The following is a 24006-nucleotide window of genomic DNA, read 5'->3' as shown; positions in this document are numbered from 1 at the left end:
CATAACCGTCGGCTAGGAGCAAAGGAACCGACGGGTTTCAAACGCCTTAATTGAATTGCATGTATATTTCAAGTTACACTAGTGGTCTCTCATCTTCCTTTCATTAATCCATGATTACCCCATTTTCATCTTATCCTAAAATTTCACATTAGAAAATTACATTCTACCCCCTCAGTCTTTATAACCTTTAGATACATCATATTTACCATACTATTGCAATAATCGGTAACATAGTCTAAATTCAACAACTGCAATTTCGCACAAGTTCTACCCATCTGTTCTCATTCTTCTTATTTGACTTCAAAAACATTGACTTCAGATTCATTCCTAATGATGCGAAAAAGACTAATGCAACCTCGAATTGAGAATAATATAATCAACACAATTCAAAATTTGACTTTCTAAACACTAACATTCTCGATTTCGAACAGTGTTACACATGATTTGGGCTTAAAAAATGAATAAAATTCGAATTGGGCTCCAACAATCTATGATGATCAGTATCAGATTTAATCAAATGAGTAAATGAATCAGTAGCAATCGAATTTGGGCTTCGAAGTATGTATCAATGAACAACAAAAAAAATTGATTGGGCTTGATCTAAAAAATTTATTGGATCTTCAATGGGGTTGAACCAATTTTGATCCAACGAGTCAAAACGATTGAAAATGAAAAATGAAAGTATGAATCGAAATTATGATTGAATTTCGAGAAAACCTGGATCATTCATCAATGGATCTTCAAGAACAAGGTATCGATCTCAACAAGAATTTTTCGAAATCCATTTGAGAATTTTAGAAACCTTCTTGATAATTCTTTTTCCATTTGCAATACTCGAATCAATCATTGAAGATCTCAGTTCTTTTGTTTGAACAAGAAAATCTCCAATCTTTACATTGTACCACCCACAATGCATGTTGCACAATCTGTTCTTCTCATTTTTCAAAGATCTAGCTTCATCTTCATAATGATTTTGAGAATCTTCAACAACTTTGGGTTTGGAATTCGAATTCATTGCAACACTTGAGGGTTTTTTCTTTGGAACCCAAATTTGCTTCATATATTTCAGCTTCAAGACAACTTTTGAAGAATTTTGTTTAGAAACCCAATTTTTCTTATTTTTGATCTTCTTCTTCATTTTTTTGGATCTTGAAGTTTTGAATTCAAGAACAACATCATTCTTGACAACTTCAACTTTGCTTGAATCAAATCTATTGGAGTTTGATAAATTTGAACTTCTTGGATTGAAGGCTTTCTATATCGCACCATTCCTTGAAACGAATCACAAGAATTCAAGCATTCATCGGTTTGAACTCCAATCGAACGAAACACTTTCACACCTTCATGGTAACTGCATTGAATTCCCTTGTCTTGAACGTCAAGAACATGATGAACTTCTTCAAGAACATCTTCAACAAACTCAAGAGCATGAAGATAATTTGGGTCTTCAATAAGAAACATATTCATTTTTGAATAATTCTTTTTATTTTCCTTCCTTTTTATTACCATAACAACACAACATATTTGTGGTAATATCAATCAAACTACCAATCTTACCAAGAGGTTGAAATATCAATCTTCAATGAGCATCTTTCAAGCCTCCATAAGAAATCAAAGTTTCCCATGTAATCGAACTGCCTTTCAATAATAACCCATAAAATTGTTTCTCATTGACTTTTTATTTGACATCTTTAATCATCACGATCCATGAATCATAATGCAAATGCACCATCTATGATTTATTAACAACAAGAATCACAATAACTTGGATTTTTCTGGAGAGAGAAAGTGAATTTGAAAGAAATCTCTAGAGAGAGAAAGTGAATATAAACCAAGTTCTAGAGAGAGAAAGTGAAATTAACAAGTATTCTAGAGAGGTAAAATCAAATTTTAAATCAACTCAAGGAATAAATTCAATTTCTAGAACAAAAACTCTCTCAAAGATGAAGAACTTACACCCATTTGAGATTCACCAAATCAAAAATGTCATTATGGATCAGTTCTTGAACACTTCAAGAACACCCGCTATGATACCAATTATAGAGAGAATTATGTGCTTTGACACCAATAGTAGTGACCCGGATTATGATGACATGTGCGGAATAGTAAAGATCAAGTGAATCACACAAACGTGAAGAACACAAGGAGTAAATAAAATCATTTTAAGATGCATTAGAATAGTAAGAGTACAAGTGGGTATTGTTATTTCTCTCACTAAGACTAATCTCTCTAAAATAGGTCTTACATAAAATGGGAACCACTCACTTCCTATTTATAGGAAAGGCTAAACTCATTACACATCACAAGAGGGTAAGCCACATCCAAGGAGAACTTTGCACCCTAACACATTCTCGATGAAGAACTGAGGCATCTTCCCATGTGCCCTCTAGGAAGCACTCATACCGAGTGTGGCCAACATGTATTCCTCCCAATCCTCCCCACTAAATGAAATTTTCCTAAGCGCTTGCGCCATAGTCTCACTAGTACCCCAAAGTTGAGGCGTCATAGCCAAAACCGACCAAGTTGCGATTCACCCATAACCATTTATCTTGCCAGTTCTTCTTGGGGGCCTTATGGTTTATTATGAACATTTAGACGCCCTGCTGCTTATTGAACGTATGCACACTGAACTGGGTAGAGGTGTTGAAATAGTACTTGAAAGCCCAAAATTGAGGATGCATGCCTAAGGCTCGACAGGCTATCTCGAAACCAACTATTTTGTTGATGACATTTGGAGTTAGATCGTCCACAAAGAAGCCATATTGGCATATCATTTCATCAAAAAAAGTCGGTTATCGGTAGCCATAGAACCACCTCGAAGATCGGGATGGGGACTCTGACCTTGCCTTCCGGAAGCCTTGAAATAATCGCCCTCTTTCGAGGATATTGCACCCCGTGCCCAGGAAGAAAGTAGAATTTGTCCTGCAGGGCCTCAAACTTGCTTGATGTAGGCTCAATTCCGGTGCTTAACGTTATCATTTTTTATCGATAACAAGAGTAAGGCGAAAGAGAAAAGAAACAAGGAGAAAGAGATGTAGTTGAAGAGCAGGAGAGCGAAGAAAATAAGACCGTCCCGGATAAGGGAAGTTTTAAATGTGAGGTGGGGAATTCAAATAGTTACAACGATGAAACCGTCTGCGCAGAAAGCTCCATCACACCAGTGGACGTCGGAGCCATCTCCGCCGAACACGTGTCTTGATCTAAGCCAGAACAACTTAACTACCCTAAGCTAACACTGATGTTTACTATCCTAGGGGACTTATTAACGAGATTGTTATCTAAAGGACAACCTAGCTGATGACCGCTACCCAACATAAGTACTAGGCTCGGGCCCTCGTCCTCACAACCTCACACTTAGACCCCAACGCTCTAGCACCAAGGTCCAACTCGTAACGAGAAACTCCAGTCTATAGCAAGCCAAAATATTACTAACCGCTTCCCAGAGTGACAGTGTAGCACTCAGAGTGTTGCCCTCCGGTAGTTTTGCACCAATAGCAAATAATCGCTAGTGGTGCACGATCCACCAATAGGACGCCTCCACGTCCTGTTGGCCTAGATAAGACAAAATATATTGTCGGGTACATGATCCCATGACAAAATGTATAAAAGAAACCCTTATTCTCCAGAAGAATGGATCAGCTCATTCTCTACCTTAAACTAAACCCTAATTCTCTCATCCAACTACTAACTAGACTGTCAGAGCTTCATTCTGGGACCACCTCCCAGACGACTAACGTCGGTTCTTTCTTTGTTGTGATTCTCAGGTTTAACCCAGATAAAACAATTTACAAATGACATTAAGCTCAGAGCATAAATCGCAACAACTTCTTAAGCTTATACACCTTTATTGGATAGAATATGTATGTTTGTTTAAACCTTTTCAGAACTTATAGATATATGTCTTGAAAGTTCAGATAATTCCTTGTCATTCCTCACAATTCGAAATATGAACATGGATTTAGTAATCATATTGTAAATTTGAGAATGCAGTTAACATAACCAATATACATATTGATCTTTATCAAAATTTTAAAATCTACCAGCAAAAGTATTTCTTCATAATCATTCTCATGAATTAGAGCTAAAACTTTGCCACTTAGATTTTATGGTGTATACGTTCCTATTCATATGAATCTATCATTTCCAAACTATAATCAAAAGACAAGGTTTAGGACAAAACCAAATTCAAATTTAGCTTTCATTCATTGACTAAACTTCACTATTTCTAAATTTCTTGACTTCCGGTAGCACAAGGGCCTACCAGTGCTTCCATGTTATTAGCAACTGACCCATATTGCTCAATGTACTTTCACCGACCAATGATCTTTTGCATTTGTAGTTAAATGAAAACATATAACTCATAAGCATTGCCAACTTAACTTGAAGTGTACAGAAATAAGAATGTGTCAACCAAACACGATAGGTTATCAACCTCAGGTTGCGTGCTAGTGATAACTAAAGGTTTATTATCGATTGAGTCTTGATACTCTAAAAAGCAATACGAATCTCACTGACTTCTTGACATATGAGTTTTATCTCAAGGAACATTCCTTAACGAGCTAAAACAAATATTCAAAAGTTCGTGTGGATTTCCAACAAAAAAACACTTCATAGAATAGGTGTAGCGCCCCAATTCCAGGTATGGATTTAAATAAAGAATAATTAACCTTATGTCCTACTCGACGAGTTGGTTGCCCTACTCGTCGAGTAGCATCAGGAATAGAACGCGTGTTTAGTGACCTACTCGGCGAGTCCACTAAGGGACTCGACAAGTAGGAGCTGGCAGATGAAGCCCTAAATTCTGGGGGTTTTGCACCCTATTTAACGGATCATTGGCCTCCACTAGCCTCCCTTTACTGCTTCTTGTCCCTCTCAGACCCTAAATTGTGTGTGTGTGTGTGTGTGTGTTCCTTGGTGTGTTTAAGCTTGGAGGAGTAACCTTGGAGAAGGAAGCACTTGAGGTAGCAAGGAAAAGCAAGGCCAAGAACTTGTGGGAAGCTAAGGGATTTCCTCAGTAATCACTCTCTAGAAGGTATTAGGTTGTTCCTTAAGCTTATTTCTTTTTTAACCTCTCTTGGATGGGTGTTATGGAGGGCTCTCCATGTTTAAGCTAAGATCTAAAGTTGTAACTTCATATCTGGACTTCCCTTGACCTCTAGATCCATAAAGTTCCTAGCTTGTACAAGGATGAGACTCTCCCAAGGTGTAAAACTCCATTAAGAGCTTAGATTGATCATTTAGGGCCTTTGGAGCCTTGCATGTGCGTAAAGTTTGCAACTTTACATTATAAACATGCCTTAGGAGCTTGGATATGTAATTTGGGACCTTGCCATGGCTTAAAAAGCATCTGCATGGATTAAGAACTGCAAGGACTCAGCAAGTTGAATGAGAAACTCAGCGAGTCCGTTGAAGATGGCCATGAACTTGGCGAGTTGGATGAACAACTCGGCGAGTTCGTTGAAGATTGTATTGAACTCGGCGAGTTGTTAGAAGACTCGGCGAGTTGGCTAGGGTTTCTTCCAAATCTTGGCCACATATGAACTCGACGAGTCAATCAAGGATTTCACGACTCCTCGAATTCACGAAGGACTCGATGTGACATCCCCAAAATCACGGCCAGAAAAGACCGGTTTTGTTTATACTTTATTTCAAAATCAGAGTTATCTTTTAATAAAAAGGATTGCGGAATTTGTCCCAAAACAAAATATGATAAAGATTTATCAAAAGCATTTCCATAGAAATGTATTTCATTAAAAGACTCGGGATGTCATGTTCGTACAGATCAAAAGCATAAACAGTACAATATAAGCCTTACTACATTATTTCATATCTACAGGCCTATATCCGTAATCCCTCGTCCAACATCATATCTATGCTCAAGCGCCACTTCCTATAATACATAAAACTGAGTGGGTCAGGCTTGGGAGCCTGGTGAGCACATAGGGTTTTCAACCCACAATAAATAAGTTTATTAATTTCATCAATCAACAATAACCCGATTACCCGTTCCCGTTATCCTCACTTTACGTCCCTAAACACCTATCATAAGGGACCTAGCCTAAGGATCATCATCGGGATGGACACTACTGCTAAGGGGGTTCCTCAACAATAAATGTCCTAAAGGCAACCATGTGGGGGATGAAGTACACCGGTGAACACATCGTTCACAACACCTACAGGTTGTGAGCCTGCCAGCGTTCCACTGGACTGTCTAGAAGAGTCTGTGGTCGTCATCTATACTCCGCTAGATGACTGGATCAACAACAGCAACATTGAGGCCTCTCATCATTTTATCACACATCGTCTTATTACATCTACCCATGTTTTACCCCAATATTTTTGTAGATATAAAATACATATACAGTTTAAATCATTTAAAACTTGTATAAAAACATTCATCCAACATAGATAACAAGTATACAGATAATATGCACACATATCACGTAATATATAAAATACTTCATATCTATGTGTAATATGAAAGTAACTATGCACTCACTTGAAAAGGTGGTGATTCCGAACTCAGACAGCGCTTCGCTTCTTAAATAGAATTTTCTTCGACGAAACCTAGTATTATTACCACTAGAGTTTAGTCTATTATTCGCCGAGACTAATTAATAGTCTAGCTATTATTATTATTATATAAGCGTTAAAAAAATACTTATATAACCCATAATAATAGCCCAAATATTTATTATAAGTTCATAATAACAATACTAATTTTAAATATAAGCTATATTAAAATAAGGTAAACATAACTTACTTACAATGGGGTTTTAGCTAGGAGTCGGGCTCTGCAGGGGTAGAACTTCATCGCTGAATCTTTCTAAGAAAGATTCGTGCAGCGCTTCAGCGCTCACCTTACTATACTAAACTACAGAAAGAGAAGTCGAATTACGAGGGACCGAAATGCTCGGGGGATAAGGAGAGAAAGACTCTTGAATCAAGAGAATGGTGCAAGAAATTTGAGAGCCCAAGGCTCTTATTTATACTAATTGAATTTTCAAAAACTATCCTCCATAATTACTTAATGACCTTTTAGTTATATAAACAACTAAACACCCCTCTATAATACTATTTTAAATGGATTTAATGATATTTGTACTAAACTAATGTCGAAAGAACTCAACATTAGTCTTATAATGACCGCATCGTCGATACCTTTCTAATGATATATACATATGTATATATATGTGTACGTATACATGATTTATACTTTATTTTAATACGTAAATATGCTATTATAATTTGTAACTCGTTCATACGAACTCCGTTTTTGACGTTCTTTATATCCACGCGTAGGTGGAGGCATACTCTACAACTTTCGTTTAGACTCCGTCGGCTAATTTTGACTTTATTTTTAAAGTTATATTTTTAACAAGCCGGGACAGGATTGGTCTGTTTAAAATCTCATAACTTCTTCATACGAAGTCAGATTTGGGCGTTCTTTCGATAGTTTAACATATTCTATGACTTTTGTTTAGATCGCTAAGGCTAAATCTCGCTCTATCGTAAATTCACTATTCACGCTTCCCGGTATCGTGCCGGTTCTATCGCGAAACTTTGACGGGTCATAACTTCTTCGTTATAACTCGGATTTCGGCGTTCTTTATATGTACGGAAACCTTGAGACATATTCTAAAACTTTATGTAAAGATATCGGGATTATCTCACACTTTAATTTTGACGCTCAGTTTTATTCTTTATTAATTATACATTTATAATTAAATAATAAACACACAAACACACATAATTCACATAATACTCAAATATTTCATCTTTATTACTTCAAAAAGAGTTACAAGAGTTGACCTAGACTATTACATTGACAAAAATGCTTAGCCCTGAAACCCGGGCGTTACAATTCTCTCCCCCTTAGGATGATTCTGTCCCGGAATCATGCATCAGCAAACAGATGTGGATAGCGACTCATCATGTCATCCTCTGTTTCCCAAGTGAGATTAGGCCCATTCGAATGTTTCCATCGGACTAGCACCAAGTCGACCATCTTGCGTCATAACTTCTTAGTCTTACGGTCAACAATTGCCTCAGGCTCTTCGATCAGCCTTTTATTTTCATCCATCCTTAACTTTGAGATTGGAATTATGTCGGGAACATCTCCCGTGAATTTCCTCAAATAACACACATGGAAGGTGTTATGAATACCATTGAGTTCTTCGGGCAATTCCAGCTTGTAAGCTTGGTTCCCAATCTTCTGAAGAACTTTGAACGGTCCAATAAACCTTGGACTCAACTTTCCTCGTTTCCCAAATCGTATAAGTCCCTTCCACGGTGAGACTTTAAGCAAAACGGAATCCCCAACTTTGAAAGTTATTGGTCGTCTTTTCTTATCAGCATAGCTCTTCTGACGATCCTGTGCTGCTAACATCCTTTCCCTAATCACCTTCAACTTCTCAGCAGTCTCATGGACTATCTCGGGGCCCATAAACTGCTTCTCTCCGGCTTCAAGCCAACAAGACGGCGTAGGATACTTCGCCCATACAAGGCTTGATAAGGAGCCATCTTGATGCTCGAGTGAAAACTATTGTTGTAGGAAAATTCTACCAGAGGTAAGTGCTCGTCCCAATTCCCTTGGAATTCGAGGGTACATGATGTCACCATATCTTCCAGCGTCTGAATCGTTCTTTCGCTCTGACCATCAGTTTGCGGATGGTAAGCAGTACTTAAACACAACTTTGTACCCAACTCCTCTTGTAGACTCCTCCAAAACCGTGATGTGAAACGACTATCACGATCTGATACAATCGTAAGAGGGACACCGTGAAGTCTTACAATTTCCTTCACGTAAGCATTTGCGAGCTTATCCATAGACCACTTCTCGTTGGCTGCTATGAAGTGTGCACTTTTGGTGAAACGATCCACCACTACCCAAATCATGTCGTGTCCGCTCTTCGTCCTGGGTAGTTTAGTCACAAAATCCATGGTGACGTCTTCCCATTTACCCATGGGTACAGGTAAAGGTTCTAAACTCCCATACGGTTTTTGATGTTGTGCCTTGACTCTCGCACATGTCACACACTCGGTCACATACTTCGCAACATCGATCTTCATCCTCGGCCACCAGTAGTAGGGTTTTAAGTCCTCATACATTTTAGTGCTACCGGGATGAATTGAGTACATGGTATTATGTGCTTCTTCCATCAGAAGATCTCTTATTCCTCCCGTCGTAGGTACCCAAATTCGATCTTGGAATACCTTCACTCCTCGACTGTTTGTACCGAACACTAACGTTCTTCCCAAACGTTCTTCCTTTCGGTCATTCTTCTCTAAAGCTTCTTCTTGATCTTTCCTGATACTTTCCACAATCGTCGAGACGACTTCAATTCTTAATGCTCTTGGCCTTTTCCTTTCAAGATTTACTTTCCGACTGAGAGCATTAGCAACAATATTTGCTTTACCCGGGTGGTAAAGTATCTCATAGTCGTAGTCCTTGAGAAGTTCTAGCCAACGTCGTTGCCTCATGTTCAACTCCTTCTGATTAAAGAGATACTGGAGACTCTTATGATCAGTGAAGAGCTTGCACTTCGTGCTGTAGAGGTAATGCCTCCATATCTTTAAGGCGAATACTACCGCTGCTAACTCCAGATCATGAGTGGGGTAGTTCTTTTCGTGCTCTTTCAATTGTCGAGATGCGTATGCTATCACCTTTTCTCTTTGGGTCAGAACACAACCCAACCCGACTCCAGATGCATCATTGTAAACCGCGAAATCTTCGACTCCATCTGGTAGAGAAAGTATCGGTGCTTCACATAACTTCTTCTTTAGCTTCTCGAACGCCTCATCATGTTTCTCACTCCATGTATACGTAGCTCCTTTATGGGTCAAAGCTGTTAATGGAGCAGCTATCGAAGAAAAGCCTTGGATAAATCGTCGGTAATATCCGGCTAATCCTAGAAAGCTTCGAATCTCCGTGGGACTCTTCGGACGTTCCCACTTCATTACAGCCTCGATCTTTGCGGGGTCAACCATTATTCCCTCTTGGTTAACAACATGACCCAAGAATTGGACTTCCCGTATCCAAAAGTCGCATTTGGAGAACTTTGCAAAAATCTTCTCCTTCTTTAACACCTCCAACACTTCTCGTAGATGCTTGCCATGCTCTTCCTGGCTTTTCGAGTAGATGAGAATGTCGTCGATGAACACTATCACAGATTTATCGAGGAATGGTTTACAAACCCTATTCATCAAATCCATGAATGTTGCGGGAGCATTGGTTAGTCCGAATGACATAACCAAGAACTCGTAGTGTCCATATCTTGTTCTGAATGCAGTCTTCTCAATATCCTACTCTCTCACCTTCAGCTGATGATATCCTGACCTAAGATCGATCTTTGAGAAGTAGCTCGAACCTTGCAGCTGATCGAATAGATCATCAATCTTCGGCAATGGATACTTGTTCTTCACCGTTGCCTTATTCAGCTCTCGGTAGTCTATGCACATCCTCATGCTTCCATCCTTATTCTTTACGAATAACACCGGAGCTCCCCAGGGTGATGAACTAGGTCGAATGAAACCGTTGTCCAACAGCTCCTGAAGTTGCGTCATGAGATCCTTCATCTCCGTCGGTGCTAATCGGTAAGGTGCCTTTGCTAGCGGTGTTGTTCCTGGTAACAAGTCTATACGAAACTCCACTTTCCTATCAGGTGGTAATCCGGGAAGATCTTCCGGATAATCGCACACAACCGGTATATTCTGCACCTCTTTCTTTTCCTTCTTAGCATCGATTACGAATGCCAAGTATGATGCACATCCTTTGGACAAACATTTCCTGGCTTTCATCAGGGAGATGATTCCAGAATTCACTCTGCGTTTTTCCCTGTACACCATAAATGATTCCTTTCCGGGTGGGTTTATCCTAACTATCTTCTTTCGACATAATATCTTGGCATCGTTGGCGCTAAGCCAATCCATACCCAAAACAATGTCGAAACCGTTTAACTCTATGGGTAATAGTTCCTCATGGAATTCGTTTCCGTTTAGGTCAATGACGATGTTCCTAATACGATTACTAACAGGTACGAATTTGCCACTGGCAACTTCTACAATTAGGGCGTTATCAAGTTTTTCTAGAGGTAATGCTAATTTCGCACTAAATTTATGCGACACAAAGGAGTAGTTGGCTCCGGAATCAAATAGTATATTTGCAGGCAAACCATTTACAAGAAAGGTACCTAAAGCGACGTCTGCTGCCTCCTTCGCAGCCTCAAGCGTCATCTGGAAGGCTCTCGCCTTCGGCTTTGGTGGTATGTTGGGTCTTCCTGCCTCCTTCTTCTTCGGGCAGTCCTTAAAAATGTGCCCTTCTTCATTACACCCATAACAGGCCTTCTGGTTGAGGGTGCATTCATTGGCATAGTGCCCAGACTTTCCGCATTTGTAACAAGTGACTCCTCCATCACACTTCCCAAAGTGCTTCTTCTTGCACTTGTCACACCACTTTGCTTCTGATCCCCCTCCTCTCGAACCAGACTTCGAGAATTTACCTTTCTTACCGGACCTCGAGGATCCGTCAAATTTCCTTTTCTCTCCCACTTCCAATCTCTCCAAACCCTTCTCTCGTATCTAGGTCTCCACATTCTAAGAAAGATTCGTGCCGCGCTTCAGCGCTCACCTTACTATACTAAACTACAGAAAGAGAAGTCGAATCACGAGGGACCGAAATGCTCGGGGGATAAGGAGAGAAAGACTCTTGAATCAAGAGAATGGTGCAAGAAATATGAGAGCCCAAGGCTCTTATTTATACTAATTGAATTTTCAAAAACTACCCTCCATAATTACTTAATGACCTTTTAGTTATATAAACAACTAAACACCCCTCTATAATACCATTTTAAATGGATTTAATGATATTTGTACTAAACTAATATCGAAAGAACTCAACATTAGTCTTATAATGACCGCATCGTCGATACCTTTCTAATGATATATACATATGTATATATATGTGTACGTATACATGATTTATACTTTATTTTAATACGTAAATATGCTATTATAATTTGTAACTCGTTCATACGAACTCCGTTTTTGACGTTCTTTATATCCACGCGTAGGTGTAGGCGTACTCTACAACTTTCGTTTAGACTCCGTCGGCTAATTTTGACTTTATTTTTAAAGTTATATTTTTAACAGGCCGGGACAGGATTGGTCTGTTTAAAATCTCATAACTTCTTCATACGAAGTCAGATTTGGGCGTTCTTTCGATAGTTTAACATATTCTACGACTTTTGTTTAGATCGCTAAGGCTAAATCTCGCTCTATCGTAAATTCACTATTCACGCTTCCCGGTATCGTGCCGGTTCTATCGCGAAACTTTGACGGGTCATAACTTCTTCGTTATAACTCGGATTTCGGCGTTCTTTATATGTACGGAAACCTTGAGACATATTCTAAAACTTTATGTAGAGATATCAGGATTATCTCACACTTTAATTTTGACACTCAGTTTTATTCTTTATTAATTATACATTTATAATTAAATAATAAACACACAAACACACATAATTCACATAATACTCAAATATTTCATCTTTATTACTTCAAAAAGAGTTACAAGAGTTGACCTAGACTATTACATTGACAAAAATGCTTAGCCCTGAAACCCGGGCATTACACTCGACGAGTCGGTGATCTGCACTTGATGAGTCGAGTCAACATAGACTGTTGACTCTGACTGTGGACTTTGACTTGGACCAAGGGTTGACCAGTTGAATTCTATTGGTTTCTGGTAATTGGGAGATTTATGAAAAGGGTTGTATGGTACATATAGGTGGTTAAGTTCGTGTTGGACCTGGGAGTTGAGCTTTCTTATTTCCGACGACAGTTGCGAGGTGAGTTAGCCTCACTATAATAAGGAGTCTAAGGCACCAAGGCCGGCCCATTGGATATGATATCCTAGTAGTTGTATTATGTTAAGTATGAGTTAGTTATGCATGCTAGTTTGATACGCTAGAGGGTAGGTCTGTAGGACTACCTGTGATACTGATTGATTGCTTGTATCTGCATTATCTGTTACATGTTGATATGTTATGTGGGATGGGTTGAGGTTGTACTGCTCCGTGCGGTAGCCAACAAACCCTAGAGTATTCTAGATATGAGCTGAGGGCCCGGTAGGCATTCCAGACTCATACTGAGGACTTGGGAGCATTCTAGATACGAGCTGAGGGCCCGATAGGCATTCCAGACTCGTATTGAGGACTCGGTGGCAATCCAGATGTGAGCTGGGGGCTCGATAGGCATTCCATACTCACACTGTGGGCCCAGGGGTATTCCAGTCTGTAAAGTTGTGGACCCGTTATGTGTTGTTCTGCTCAGTTTGTTATGATATGTTATGTTGTGACATGGTTATGTGGACTGTATGTGTATCGGTATTTGGGGGGTAACTCAATAAGCTCTCGGGCTTACAGTTTCAGTTTATTGTTTCAGGTACATCAGGGGATCGCGGCAAGGCGAAGGCATGATCGTACAACTCCTCCTATTATGTTATGTTTCTGGGAAAGCTCTGATATAAATATATTTTGAAAACAAAGTTGTAATGTTGTGATGAATTCGACATGTTTTGAAAGTTTAAATTTGGGTTAAATTTTTGGGTGTTACAATAGGTCTCAACTTATCTTCCGTTTCTCGATGAACAAAAACATCACAACTCCAATTCTATATGTGATAGAGTAAGAAAACATTTTTACTCCACATATTTTGAGGTGTTTCCAACCTTTTTAATATGAAATGAGTTTCAATATATGATTAATAGTTACGAGAGCATGGCCCCACAACTTGATTTGGAATGAAGTATGGCTCATCTCTTGATTGAACCATTTCCAACAAAATTTGATTCCTCTTCTTAGTCATACAACTGCACTAATATTTTTTTGAGGATTAATTGTGATATAAATCCACAGTCACTAAGATGATCATAAAACATGATACTAAAGTACTCTATTTTCCTTTAAGATTGGAGATACGTTTATCTTTTTGCCTAATAGATTCTTCTTATTCGTTTTGCTACTTTTTCAAAGTATCAGAATTAGTCTTGATCTGATAAACACAACTATATTTACTGAAACATCATAAAATCGCGATGAATATAGTTATCGTCCTTTATGGTGGATCTGAATGGTCCATATCAACATGTACTAGATCTATTACTCCTTCACTTGACTCACAAAGCCATGTGATCAATGAATTAGTCATAATTTTCCAATGACCAATATTCTCATGCATCACACAATTCGAATTGCAAGACTCCAAGTTTCTGTCAAATGAAACTTAGTGATGAGAATTCTTTTCACATGGTTAATTATGATAATACCACAAGTGATATCATAGAATCAGTTCCACAATTAATATTGCTAATATCATAAATGTAACTAACACTTTCATAAATGCCATTGCAAGGAAATATATAATAAGGAAACTAGATAAACCAAAATTTCACTTTTATTGAAGAAATAAACGAAAAGTTGGAACTTCTACTTAAAACTCATAAAATGAAAAGTATAATTCTAGACATCTGCAAAGAGTAATAGCAATCTATTAAATTATCGTAACTCCGTAGTAGTAACTTCAAATTCTAGCCATTGAACAATGTGATCGAAGTCCATTTCCCATGATCATATTTAGCTCACTACGCTTAAACTTCCTTCTTTCTTTTAGATTCTTCAAATCCATCAAAATGTGATCGTCACATTATGTATTAAGAGTCTAAGATTAGGAACTTATTGAGTTATATAATGGATGTACCTGAAGTAGAGTCACACGACTTGACTTTCCTATCTCTAAGATCTTTCAGGTATTTTGGTCAGCTTCATTTCCAATGTACCTTCAATTGACAACAGAAACAAATGGACTATTTGGGGTTAACACATAGAATGATCCATGAACTAGTTTTTCCTTTTACTATACGATCAAACGATTTGATCTTGGACGACCCCTTTCCATTGCCAATGTCCATGGAAACTCTGGAATTAGATCCAATGAGCATCTCTGCTTTAGATGTGCTTTAAAGCATTTCTGCTTCAGCAACTATCAACATTTTGGGTCAGATGAATTAGGGTCACGTCGACATTCCTCATATAAAAGTTCTTAATGAACTGATCAGATGACTTTGGAAGTGAAAGAAGAACCAAATTAATAGCTTGCTCCCTTGGGAAAATGACACCCATTCTATCCAACTTGTAAATGTACGATTTCATTTTCAGAACATGCTCACACATAGAATTTCCATCTTGATGTCTACATGCCAATATGGATTGATTTGTCTCATATATTTCAACATGACGTTGGGATAGTCACATGAGGAAGAGGTGGAAGAGTTGAAGAAGCATGATGTCTAATTCCACCAATTAGCGAAGAAGGGAAAACATTTTCACCTTGATCAGAGTGTGGAATATCATCTTCAGAAGGAAGAGGAAAACCATTTCCAAAAGAACGAGGAAGTCTATTTCTATCTTCATTTGACATCTATAATTTGGGAGAATAGAGAATTCAAGTTAGTTGATTTTAATCCTTAATTATTAACATAAAATTTAAATTAAGGCTATGATCCATATTTTCGATTCGAACTTTGAAGAGGGATGTTGTAATCAAATTCAAATCTATTTTAGGTAGGTAAGGCTTTTAACAATTCCAAACTTATGAAAATCCTAGATCTTTTGAGATTTATTGAATCTTATCAATGATATGTTTAATCTCGGATTACACTCTCATTTTTGTGACTGAGATGTCGAGGATCACAAACGCGATGTGAATAACCATGCCAACCCATTTGACAACCTCGATGTCATTTATCATCTCACATTGATGTGTCGGTTAACCACTCACACTCTATCAACAATGATAATTTTCGAGATAACCATCATATCTCTTTATAATCCTTATTAGTGTGTCGGTTAACCACACACGCTCTACTAACGACATATAAAACATGATATGTGTTTTCATGGATAAGCATACTTTTCACATTTTTCCTAAAGTAACTAAAGTGGTATTTTTTTAAAGAAGGTTCTAGTATTTTTATATCATTATACCTTTAATGAGATTATGTCCTATCAATTCCATTCGGCTAACGACCCTCCACCATACAAGGGAGTGGTGGGTGAGAGCGAACACCAAATGACAGTCATTTTATACGCCGCTTCCTTTATACCCCTTATAGTATGACTTCGTGAATGAGTCGTACTAGCGATTTAACTAACTTGTCTTATACATATAATATATTTTAACCTTTTAATAGTATACATAAGGTGTATTTTAAAACTTTTTAAAATAAAAGGTTTAAATATTAATCATCTAAATTAAACCTTTTCATAAATTAATACTAAACCAATTGTGCTTTATCTTTATCTTTTATTTAACCAATTAATTAAATTAATTAAACCATAAAGGGATTAAATAATTATTTAAATTAAACAATTAATAAAAATAATTCAAATATAATCATAATCCAAAACGTTCTAATTTTCGAAAATAGGGTATGCGTTTTTCCATTCCTAATTATTCTATTTTAAGGCTATTAAAGCAATATTTAAGGAAACAAGATAAAACTATGGGTTTTCCAATTTGTATTATTTTATTTTAAGACTATTAAAATAATAATTAAGGAAACAAGATAAAACCCTAAAGGAGCTCCCCCATTTTCAAAAATAGGGTTAGAAAGGTTAAGGTTTCAAGAAACCATAGTAAAATCGAAAATCATGGCCATTAGGGTTTAATTTCAATAATCCATAATTTTGATCTATTCACTATTATGCACAATATAATAGAAAACTATGACTCTGATTCCACTGATAGGTTTTTTATAGGTTATAATTAAAACATGTGGTGGAAAAACTTAACCCTTAAGTTCACATGCAACTTATTTGGATCTAAGTTTTCTCAATTGATAGCAATAACCTATGAACATCAAGAACTCTAAGGAAAATATATAATAATCAAACTTTACATAGAGTTAGGGTTTACATATCTCTTGATTATTGTAGCAAATAATCACACCAATATCCTTCCTGAAAACCTTGGAAAGCAATCGCCAAAAATCTAATGCATCTAATGACTCACACCAAAAACCCTCAAAACCCTAGAATGAAGAGGAGAGAGGAATAAATTTTGTTCCTATGTTTCTTAGGAAGGTCATGAACGAAAATTGATGGCGTTAGGATCCTATTTATAATTTAGGTAACTTGCAAGCAAAACAAAATATGACTTGATTAAATAATAGATTTAATCATAATTCAAATATTTTTCCTTTTATGCAACTAGGAAGTTTTCAGAAACCATAGAGGAGCCCAAAACCGTTCATGTCAAAGAGGTTTCTAGAATTGCTTTTTTTGTTCAATTATTGAATTACAATTCACTTATTGCACATTTAATTAATTCAAATTAATACCGAATTAATTACAGATTAATAATTAGTTAATTCTAATTGATTGTTTTATTAATTTATTAACCATATAAAATAACAAATCAATTATTTAATTGTTAATCTCATGTGAATTTAATCAATTTATTAATCACACAATAAACCAACATATCAATTATCTATTTCCAATTAATATATTATTTACATAATATATTAATAATTTTTTTCTCTCTCCTAATATCATTTCTAGCTATTTTTGATTCTCAGAACAATCCAAAAGAACTTTGTTTTTTAATTCAAATATGTATCAATTTAATTATTGATTTAGACACCTAATCCAACAGAAATATGATTTAAAGTGATAGGGTTAGGATAATCTGGGTGGGGTGGGGTTTTTATTTTATTTTGTATATTATAAATAATTGTAAGAGAAAAAATAAACCAAAAAAAAAGGATAGAATACCTATTTCTTGTCTCGCAAGGGATGCGAGAGATAAAACGTGTAAATTTAACTAACGAGGGATGACATGCGTAAATTTTAATCAATCTAGAGATGATCTAAATTAATTTTTGAAAATAGAGACTAAACTTGTATTTTGATACATATACGTGAGACGATCCGTGTAATTTACTCTAAACTATATATATATATATATATATATATATATATATATATATATATATATATATATATATATATATATATATATATATATATATATATATATATATATATTAAGTTACCCTATAAACAATATTTAATACTTTAAATAATTATAATGATGAAATCTAAAATAAAAATGATCAAATAGATCTTAAACTAATTAACGGTAACGTTTAAATTATCCTTAAATTAATAATTACATTTAGTTTTATTAAATACAATCCGATGAGTAGATGCTATTCATATATATGATTCAAGTAGTTATCTGTCAGTATATTTAGCTACACATCGCAAGTCAAATATCAATTGCGCCTGTAGCTCAGTGGATAGAGCGTCTGTTTCCTAAGCAGAAGGTCGTAGGTTCGACCCCTACCTGGCGCGCGTCATAATTTTGGCCTACCACAATGACCTTTTTTTTTTTTTTTTTTTTTTTTTTTTTTTAACTACAAGCGTAACTTTATATTAAATTAAACTATTAAACTATTTTAATATATTATCTTCTCACATTTTATGGTTTATTAGACTTCAATTTGAACAGTTTGGAGACGTATTGTCTAAATTATACTGCTTTTTATTCTTTGATATTGAATACGATATTCATGTAACTGAAAGTGATATATGCTCCTATAAATATAAGAAAAAAATTATACTATGTTAAAAATTGACAATGATAATATAAAATGACATTTTTTTAAACTATAAGTGTAACAGTTTGAAGATATATGTGTAAATTAGGCTATTTTTTATTCTCTGGTATTGAATACAAACTTTATGTAACTAAAGTGATATATACTCCTAAAAATATAAGAAAAAAATTTATACTATGTTAATATTTGAATAAAAGAAAATAATTCTATATACTAACAATGTCACCTTGTGACGCCATAACCGGTTTCTTTTGTTCCAAAAGATCTTGTCGAAGCATTTGATATGCATTCCGATAATGTTCCATTGTATAACACAGCTGCCTTACAGCCTGTCGTTTTTCCTCTGCTTCTTCTTCGATCATCTCCTGTTGCTTCTCAATCACTTTCTTTAATTCTCGACTTTGATGCCTCAACTCCTCTATAGAATTCATCGACTTTTGGATTTCCAAATGTAGTTTTTCAAGACGATCGTTCATTTCATCGATTTGATCATCTTTCAAACTCGTTTCTTCTTCAAGTTCAGAAATCCTAGAGACAATCCCTTCTCTGTCCATCTTTAACTGCTCGATTTCATCTTCCATTTCGTTGTTCCGAATTCTAATCCTTTCCAGATGCTCTTCTAAACGTCTGCATCGTTCCCATTCTTTGATGTTCTCATCAAGTTTTTTTTGTTTTGATAGTTTCCTAATCTGTTCTTGAAGCTGCAAGTTTTCTTCTGATAGTTTCAGTTTCTCACCATCGAGTTCAGAGTTGTGCAGTTTTTTATCAGATTCATGATGATTTTGGAAACGAGCATTGGAGTCGAGTTCACGCCTGAATCGTTTAACTTCTTGATCCAATGTTTCGTCGGCCAGACGATCGTTAACCCGTGGAGTTTCAAAATCATCCATGGATTCATCTGAAAGGGGTTCCATCGATTCGTGTCTATGGAGTTTGATCCTCAATTGATCGATCTCTTCTTCTAACGATCGAATCTTTTCCTTGGCGATTCGTAATTCTTCCTCGTAATACGCAATTTCAGAGTTTGATCGACTCTCTTCATGTTCCATCTGAACCTTCTTAAGTTCAGTCTCCAATTCAACGATCTTATTACGCAATCGCCTGTAATTTGATGAACTCGAATAACTATGAAAAAGGGAATCATCTGAATCCGACTCGGAATCCAATGTTGAAGTTTCATATCCTTTGTTTCCAAAGTAATCAAAATTTGGAATCTCTGATAAGCGACGAGATAATCTGCGATCAGGAGACGTCATGGCGGAAGGTGGTTCGGAAAACACATCGAAGTTGCCTGAGTTTCGGGAACGGAGTTCCGGTGGGCGGCTCCTCCTTAACTCGGCTTTAGCTTCATTGTAACGCTCGACCAATGATTTAAACATTCGGTAGAAGTCTTCGACATGAGATTGGAGTTTTGGTCTCTTTTGGCAATAGATTTCAGCTTTCTTGGCGAAAGAATCTCCTTCTTCTTCAACCAGCTTCAACATTTGTTTGATGCTTCGATCCATTTCTCGAATCAAGAATCGTTTTGTTGTTCCACGGTTTGACATTTTGGCCATTCAGGTGTCTGAAAGGAACAATCATTTTTATGTTTGAATCGAAAAAAATATATTATATACGGCTATAAGGTCCTTTAAATTGTAGAGAAATCAAGTTGAACCATGAAAATGAAACGTAAAGGTGAAGGGAGGCATGATTAGTAGCGACATCTCAGGAGCAAGAAACCCTTTTGAGTTTTGATTATCAAATCTAAATTAAAATAAACCAAAAGTGTTTGTGTGGAATCATGTTGAGGCCACCACATTTTGCTCAATGATTATCCATTTTTTTCGATAACATAAATTGCATTTGCATGAATGCTAAAATGTTGTAGATAAACTTAACCCACCCACTATATATATATATATATATATATATATATATATATATATATATATATATATATATATATATATATATATATATATATATATATATATATATATATATATATATATATATATATATATATATATATATATATATATATATATTAATTAAATTTGAGTTTTATGAAAGTTTTAAAATTGACACCATTTAGATACTAAAGGTACAAACTAATTAAGTCTCTAAACTTTTAATTTTATCACTATTTAACTACGTGTTATGACTCGACTTGGCATTGATGTGGCGTCTAGAAGCAAGATAAAATCCTCTATCTTCTCTCGTGTTGTATTTGTCTATTTTTCTCTCATCTCAACTCCTCTTCTTCAAGAAAGTTTCATCGTCTCCTCTCCTTTTGGTTCAAGAAACCCTTCATATGACATACTCTTCTAAGCAAAGATAGAACATTGATCCCCATTGTATTAGATTTTTCCTTCTACCCATTAGAAATCAAAAGGCAAATAAGTTTCAAGAACCAATTTCTAGGTATTTTTTTATGTTGAATTTGTTTATGTCAAGTCAAGTTGTTTTAGTCAATCGAAAGTTGAAGCATAACAAGAATGATAAAGTATTTATTATATTACATACGATTCAAAAGAAAATACTACACATCCCTATTAAGTCCATTCTTCAAAAAGATAATAAGCAAGACACAAACTTCACTTCCTTCACAAAAGCCCTCTGGTTGTCAACCAATGTGTCCTTCGTCACCACCCGTTGATGAAGCTCGTTGATGACATTGAACAAGACTTGAAGCTTCTCCACATCTTTATCCCTACTCCTACTAATATACAATTGTGAAATCATTTTTTGAGTGTTGTGAGGCAATCTACACTAGTATTCGGCTATTTCTCCCTTCTCTTCATCAAACACTTGTGTGCATCAAGTTGAGTAGGAAATAAAAGAAACGGAGCAAATGATCATGATGTTTAAGTAATTCCACTAGTTCATCAAAACACTTTATTTAGAAAACACAGGTGCATCATCACAACTACGTGACAAGTGGCAACTGGAAAACCTGCTCAAGTGGCTAAATAGTGACAATTAAAAATTTAGGGACTTGATTAGCACGATTAAAACTTTAATGATCAAATGATGACAATTTTGAAACTTCCATGCTAAAAAAAAAAATCATAATTCCTAAAAAGAATTAAGGTAGCAAACTTTTACTTGGTTTACTTTTTATATTTTGGTAGTACAAATTTCATCATACACCCCTTAGTTTGAAAAATCATTTCAAAATATTTAAAAGCTTAATTCGATTCATAATATGGATCTAAGCAACACATGTGCACATTATCCTCTCAATTTGTGAGGCCATTGGGGATCAGATCAATGGTTTTAGCTGAAATACACCAGTTGTTATAAAGTCTATTCACATTATTGTATTTTTCGATTGCAATTTTAGCTTCTTTTGCCAAAACATCATTTATCAAAATTTGTCGAGCTATTGGTTCCTTGGAATCAGAATAAGATTGATTTAATGTTTCCTAAGTTTTGAATTTTCACCTTCAAGTTTAATATACATAATATCTCAAAACAAGGCTTGTAGTTGGTGTCCTTCCACTATTGACACATGATCATTCTATGATAAATTAAATGGTTAGTACATTTCACATATATTTTACCTTACAAAATAAAGATAATGGTATAAACATGTATATCCAACTTAATGGATAAGTATACCTGATCCCACTTAACAACTATTTAATGCATACAACGATTTGCTGATGGTATACAATCTCAAAAAGAACATTATGGAATATTTTGAAAGCTAATTCTTGTTTATGTCAAATGTAATGGGATATACTTTTGTTATCCCATTGTTTTTAGTGTTAAAATTGGTTCAACGATCGTTCATGTCTATAGTCTTTCTTTCAAGTATAAATTAATAGCAAAAGCTTATGTTTTGTCCACCAAATCAAAATGAAAAATTCTCGAATGCTTACGCTTTTTGGATTGTCTTTATTGGGTTTCTTTGGGATTTCAAGTTCTTTCAAGATTAGTAAGTTGTTTGCTTTCAAAATTTGATACTTTGCATGATGAAATACACTGCCTTGATTGCTAAGGGTGTTCTTTTTCCAGATACAACGAACCCCACTTACAACGTTAATCTTGCACCTTTTATACAAGATCTAAGTGCATACTATTGCCTACTCAATGTAAGTTTTCTATTTCCTTAATATATTTTTTAACTAGGTGGAAGACTCATATATTATATGGATTTATTTAAAAGAAAAAGTAAATACAAAATTCTAAACATTTGAGAAATTGAATTTATAAGAAAGTGATAAAATATTGAATTATAAAAATTAAAGCATTTTTTTTCTTTTAAATTAAAAATAATAATTTAGATAAATAAATAAAGAAAATTAATGAATCTTTAATTTAGTAATTTGAAATTAAATGGAAGATTTTTCAATACATCAATTTATAGGAATTTGTATGCATTTTAGACAGCTTTAAACACCACGCCCACTCGCCTTTTTAACTAAATTTTTAATTATATTCATTTTGCTTAGATAAAGATAAAATACAACCCAAGTCAAATAAATAATGTGGTGTTTTTTTTCTTTATTTCTTTTTAAGTTTTGTATATGTAAAACAGGTTCAGATAGTGATATCAAATCGAGAAAAAATATTGCAAGGAAAACGCCATTTTTTAAATGAACAAACCATTTGAATTATACCAAATGTACATTTTAACCTTACATTACAAAAAATTAATTTTGTTGTATGTAAATATAAAACGGCCGTATGGATAATGATGTCTAATATAGATAAACTATTGTATACACAAGACCACTGTTTTTTTAATTAATGATCCATTTGAACCAGACTAAATTACCATTTTACCTTTACACTCTAAAAAACCAATTCACAACATTTATAAATTTTAACGTTGGAGTTGGGAAGAAAAAGGAATGGCAAATAGATACTTGCTTATTGTATTTAAGTCATGTTTTTTGGCTTAACCCATCAAGTCATTATGTCGATATTAAGTAAAAAAGAAACAACATCCATCTTCATGTTAAAAGCCTAACCCATTAATAATGTCATTAAGTCATAACCAGTATTATATCTAATAAAAAGTAAAGGACATAATTGGTGGTTGTGCAGGTATCTTCAGATTGCCCGGGAAAGTTCACACTCCATGTAGGCGGATGGTTGAACATAAGTGCAAATGAGACGCAAGCATTTTGTGAAGGAGGTTGTGCACAACACACTCAACTACTTCTTAAATGTGTCAAGTACGTTAAACAAAATTACGTGTTTCGAAACAAAGCCACTATTAACAACCTAAATGACACCATCAACATTGGGTGCACTCAAGGTTTTAATGGGACAAGTTTGACTAGTGCTAGTGGCTCTGTGATTGCAACTGCATCAACATTTTCCGTTTT

General features: G+C 35.4%; 1 protein-coding gene, 1 long non-coding RNA gene and 1 other non-coding gene across 3 annotated transcripts; 1 reads left to right on the top strand and 2 right to left on the bottom strand.

The window, feature by feature from the left end:
- Positions 1 to 5716: 5716 nt before the first annotated feature.
- On the bottom strand, positions 5717 to 6608 carry LOC145014711 (uncharacterized). The gene is made up of 2 exons (XR_013665584.1): positions 6500 to 6608; positions 5717 to 5890 (listed from the first exon to the last, which is right to left on the bottom strand). It is a non-coding gene; the product is annotated as an uncharacterized LOC145014711 (long non-coding RNA).
- An 11735-nt stretch (positions 6609 to 18343) lies between these two features.
- TRNAR-CCU (transfer RNA arginine (anticodon CCU)) lies at positions 18344 to 18416 on the top strand. The gene has a single exon. It is a non-coding gene; the product is annotated as a tRNA-Arg (tRNA).
- Positions 18417 to 18760: 344 nt separating this feature from the next.
- LOC145014186 (uncharacterized) lies at positions 18761 to 20518 on the bottom strand. The gene has a single exon (XM_078972558.1). It carries the CDS (start codon positions 20236 to 20238, stop codon positions 18889 to 18891), a length of 1350 nt encoding a protein of 449 aa, XP_078828684.1. The 5' UTR covers positions 20239 to 20518; the 3' UTR covers positions 18761 to 18888.
- Positions 20519 to 24006: the final 3488 nt, after the last annotated feature.

This window comes from Lactuca saligna, chromosome 9 (genome assembly GCF_052625555.1).
Source record: "Lactuca saligna cultivar CGN05327 chromosome 9, ASM5262555v1, whole genome shotgun sequence".
Lineage (NCBI taxonomy): Eukaryota > Viridiplantae > Streptophyta > Magnoliopsida > Asterales > Asteraceae > Lactuca > Lactuca saligna.
The sequence above is the reverse complement of the archived record's forward strand: the minus strand, read 5'-3'. Positions and strand labels throughout refer to the sequence as shown.

Bases quoted from the DNA above. Each gene is read 5' to 3' on its own strand.
- LOC145014186 (XM_078972558.1), bottom strand. From the start codon at position 20,238: ATGGCCAAAATGTCAAACCGTGGAACAACAAAACGATTCTTGATTCGA.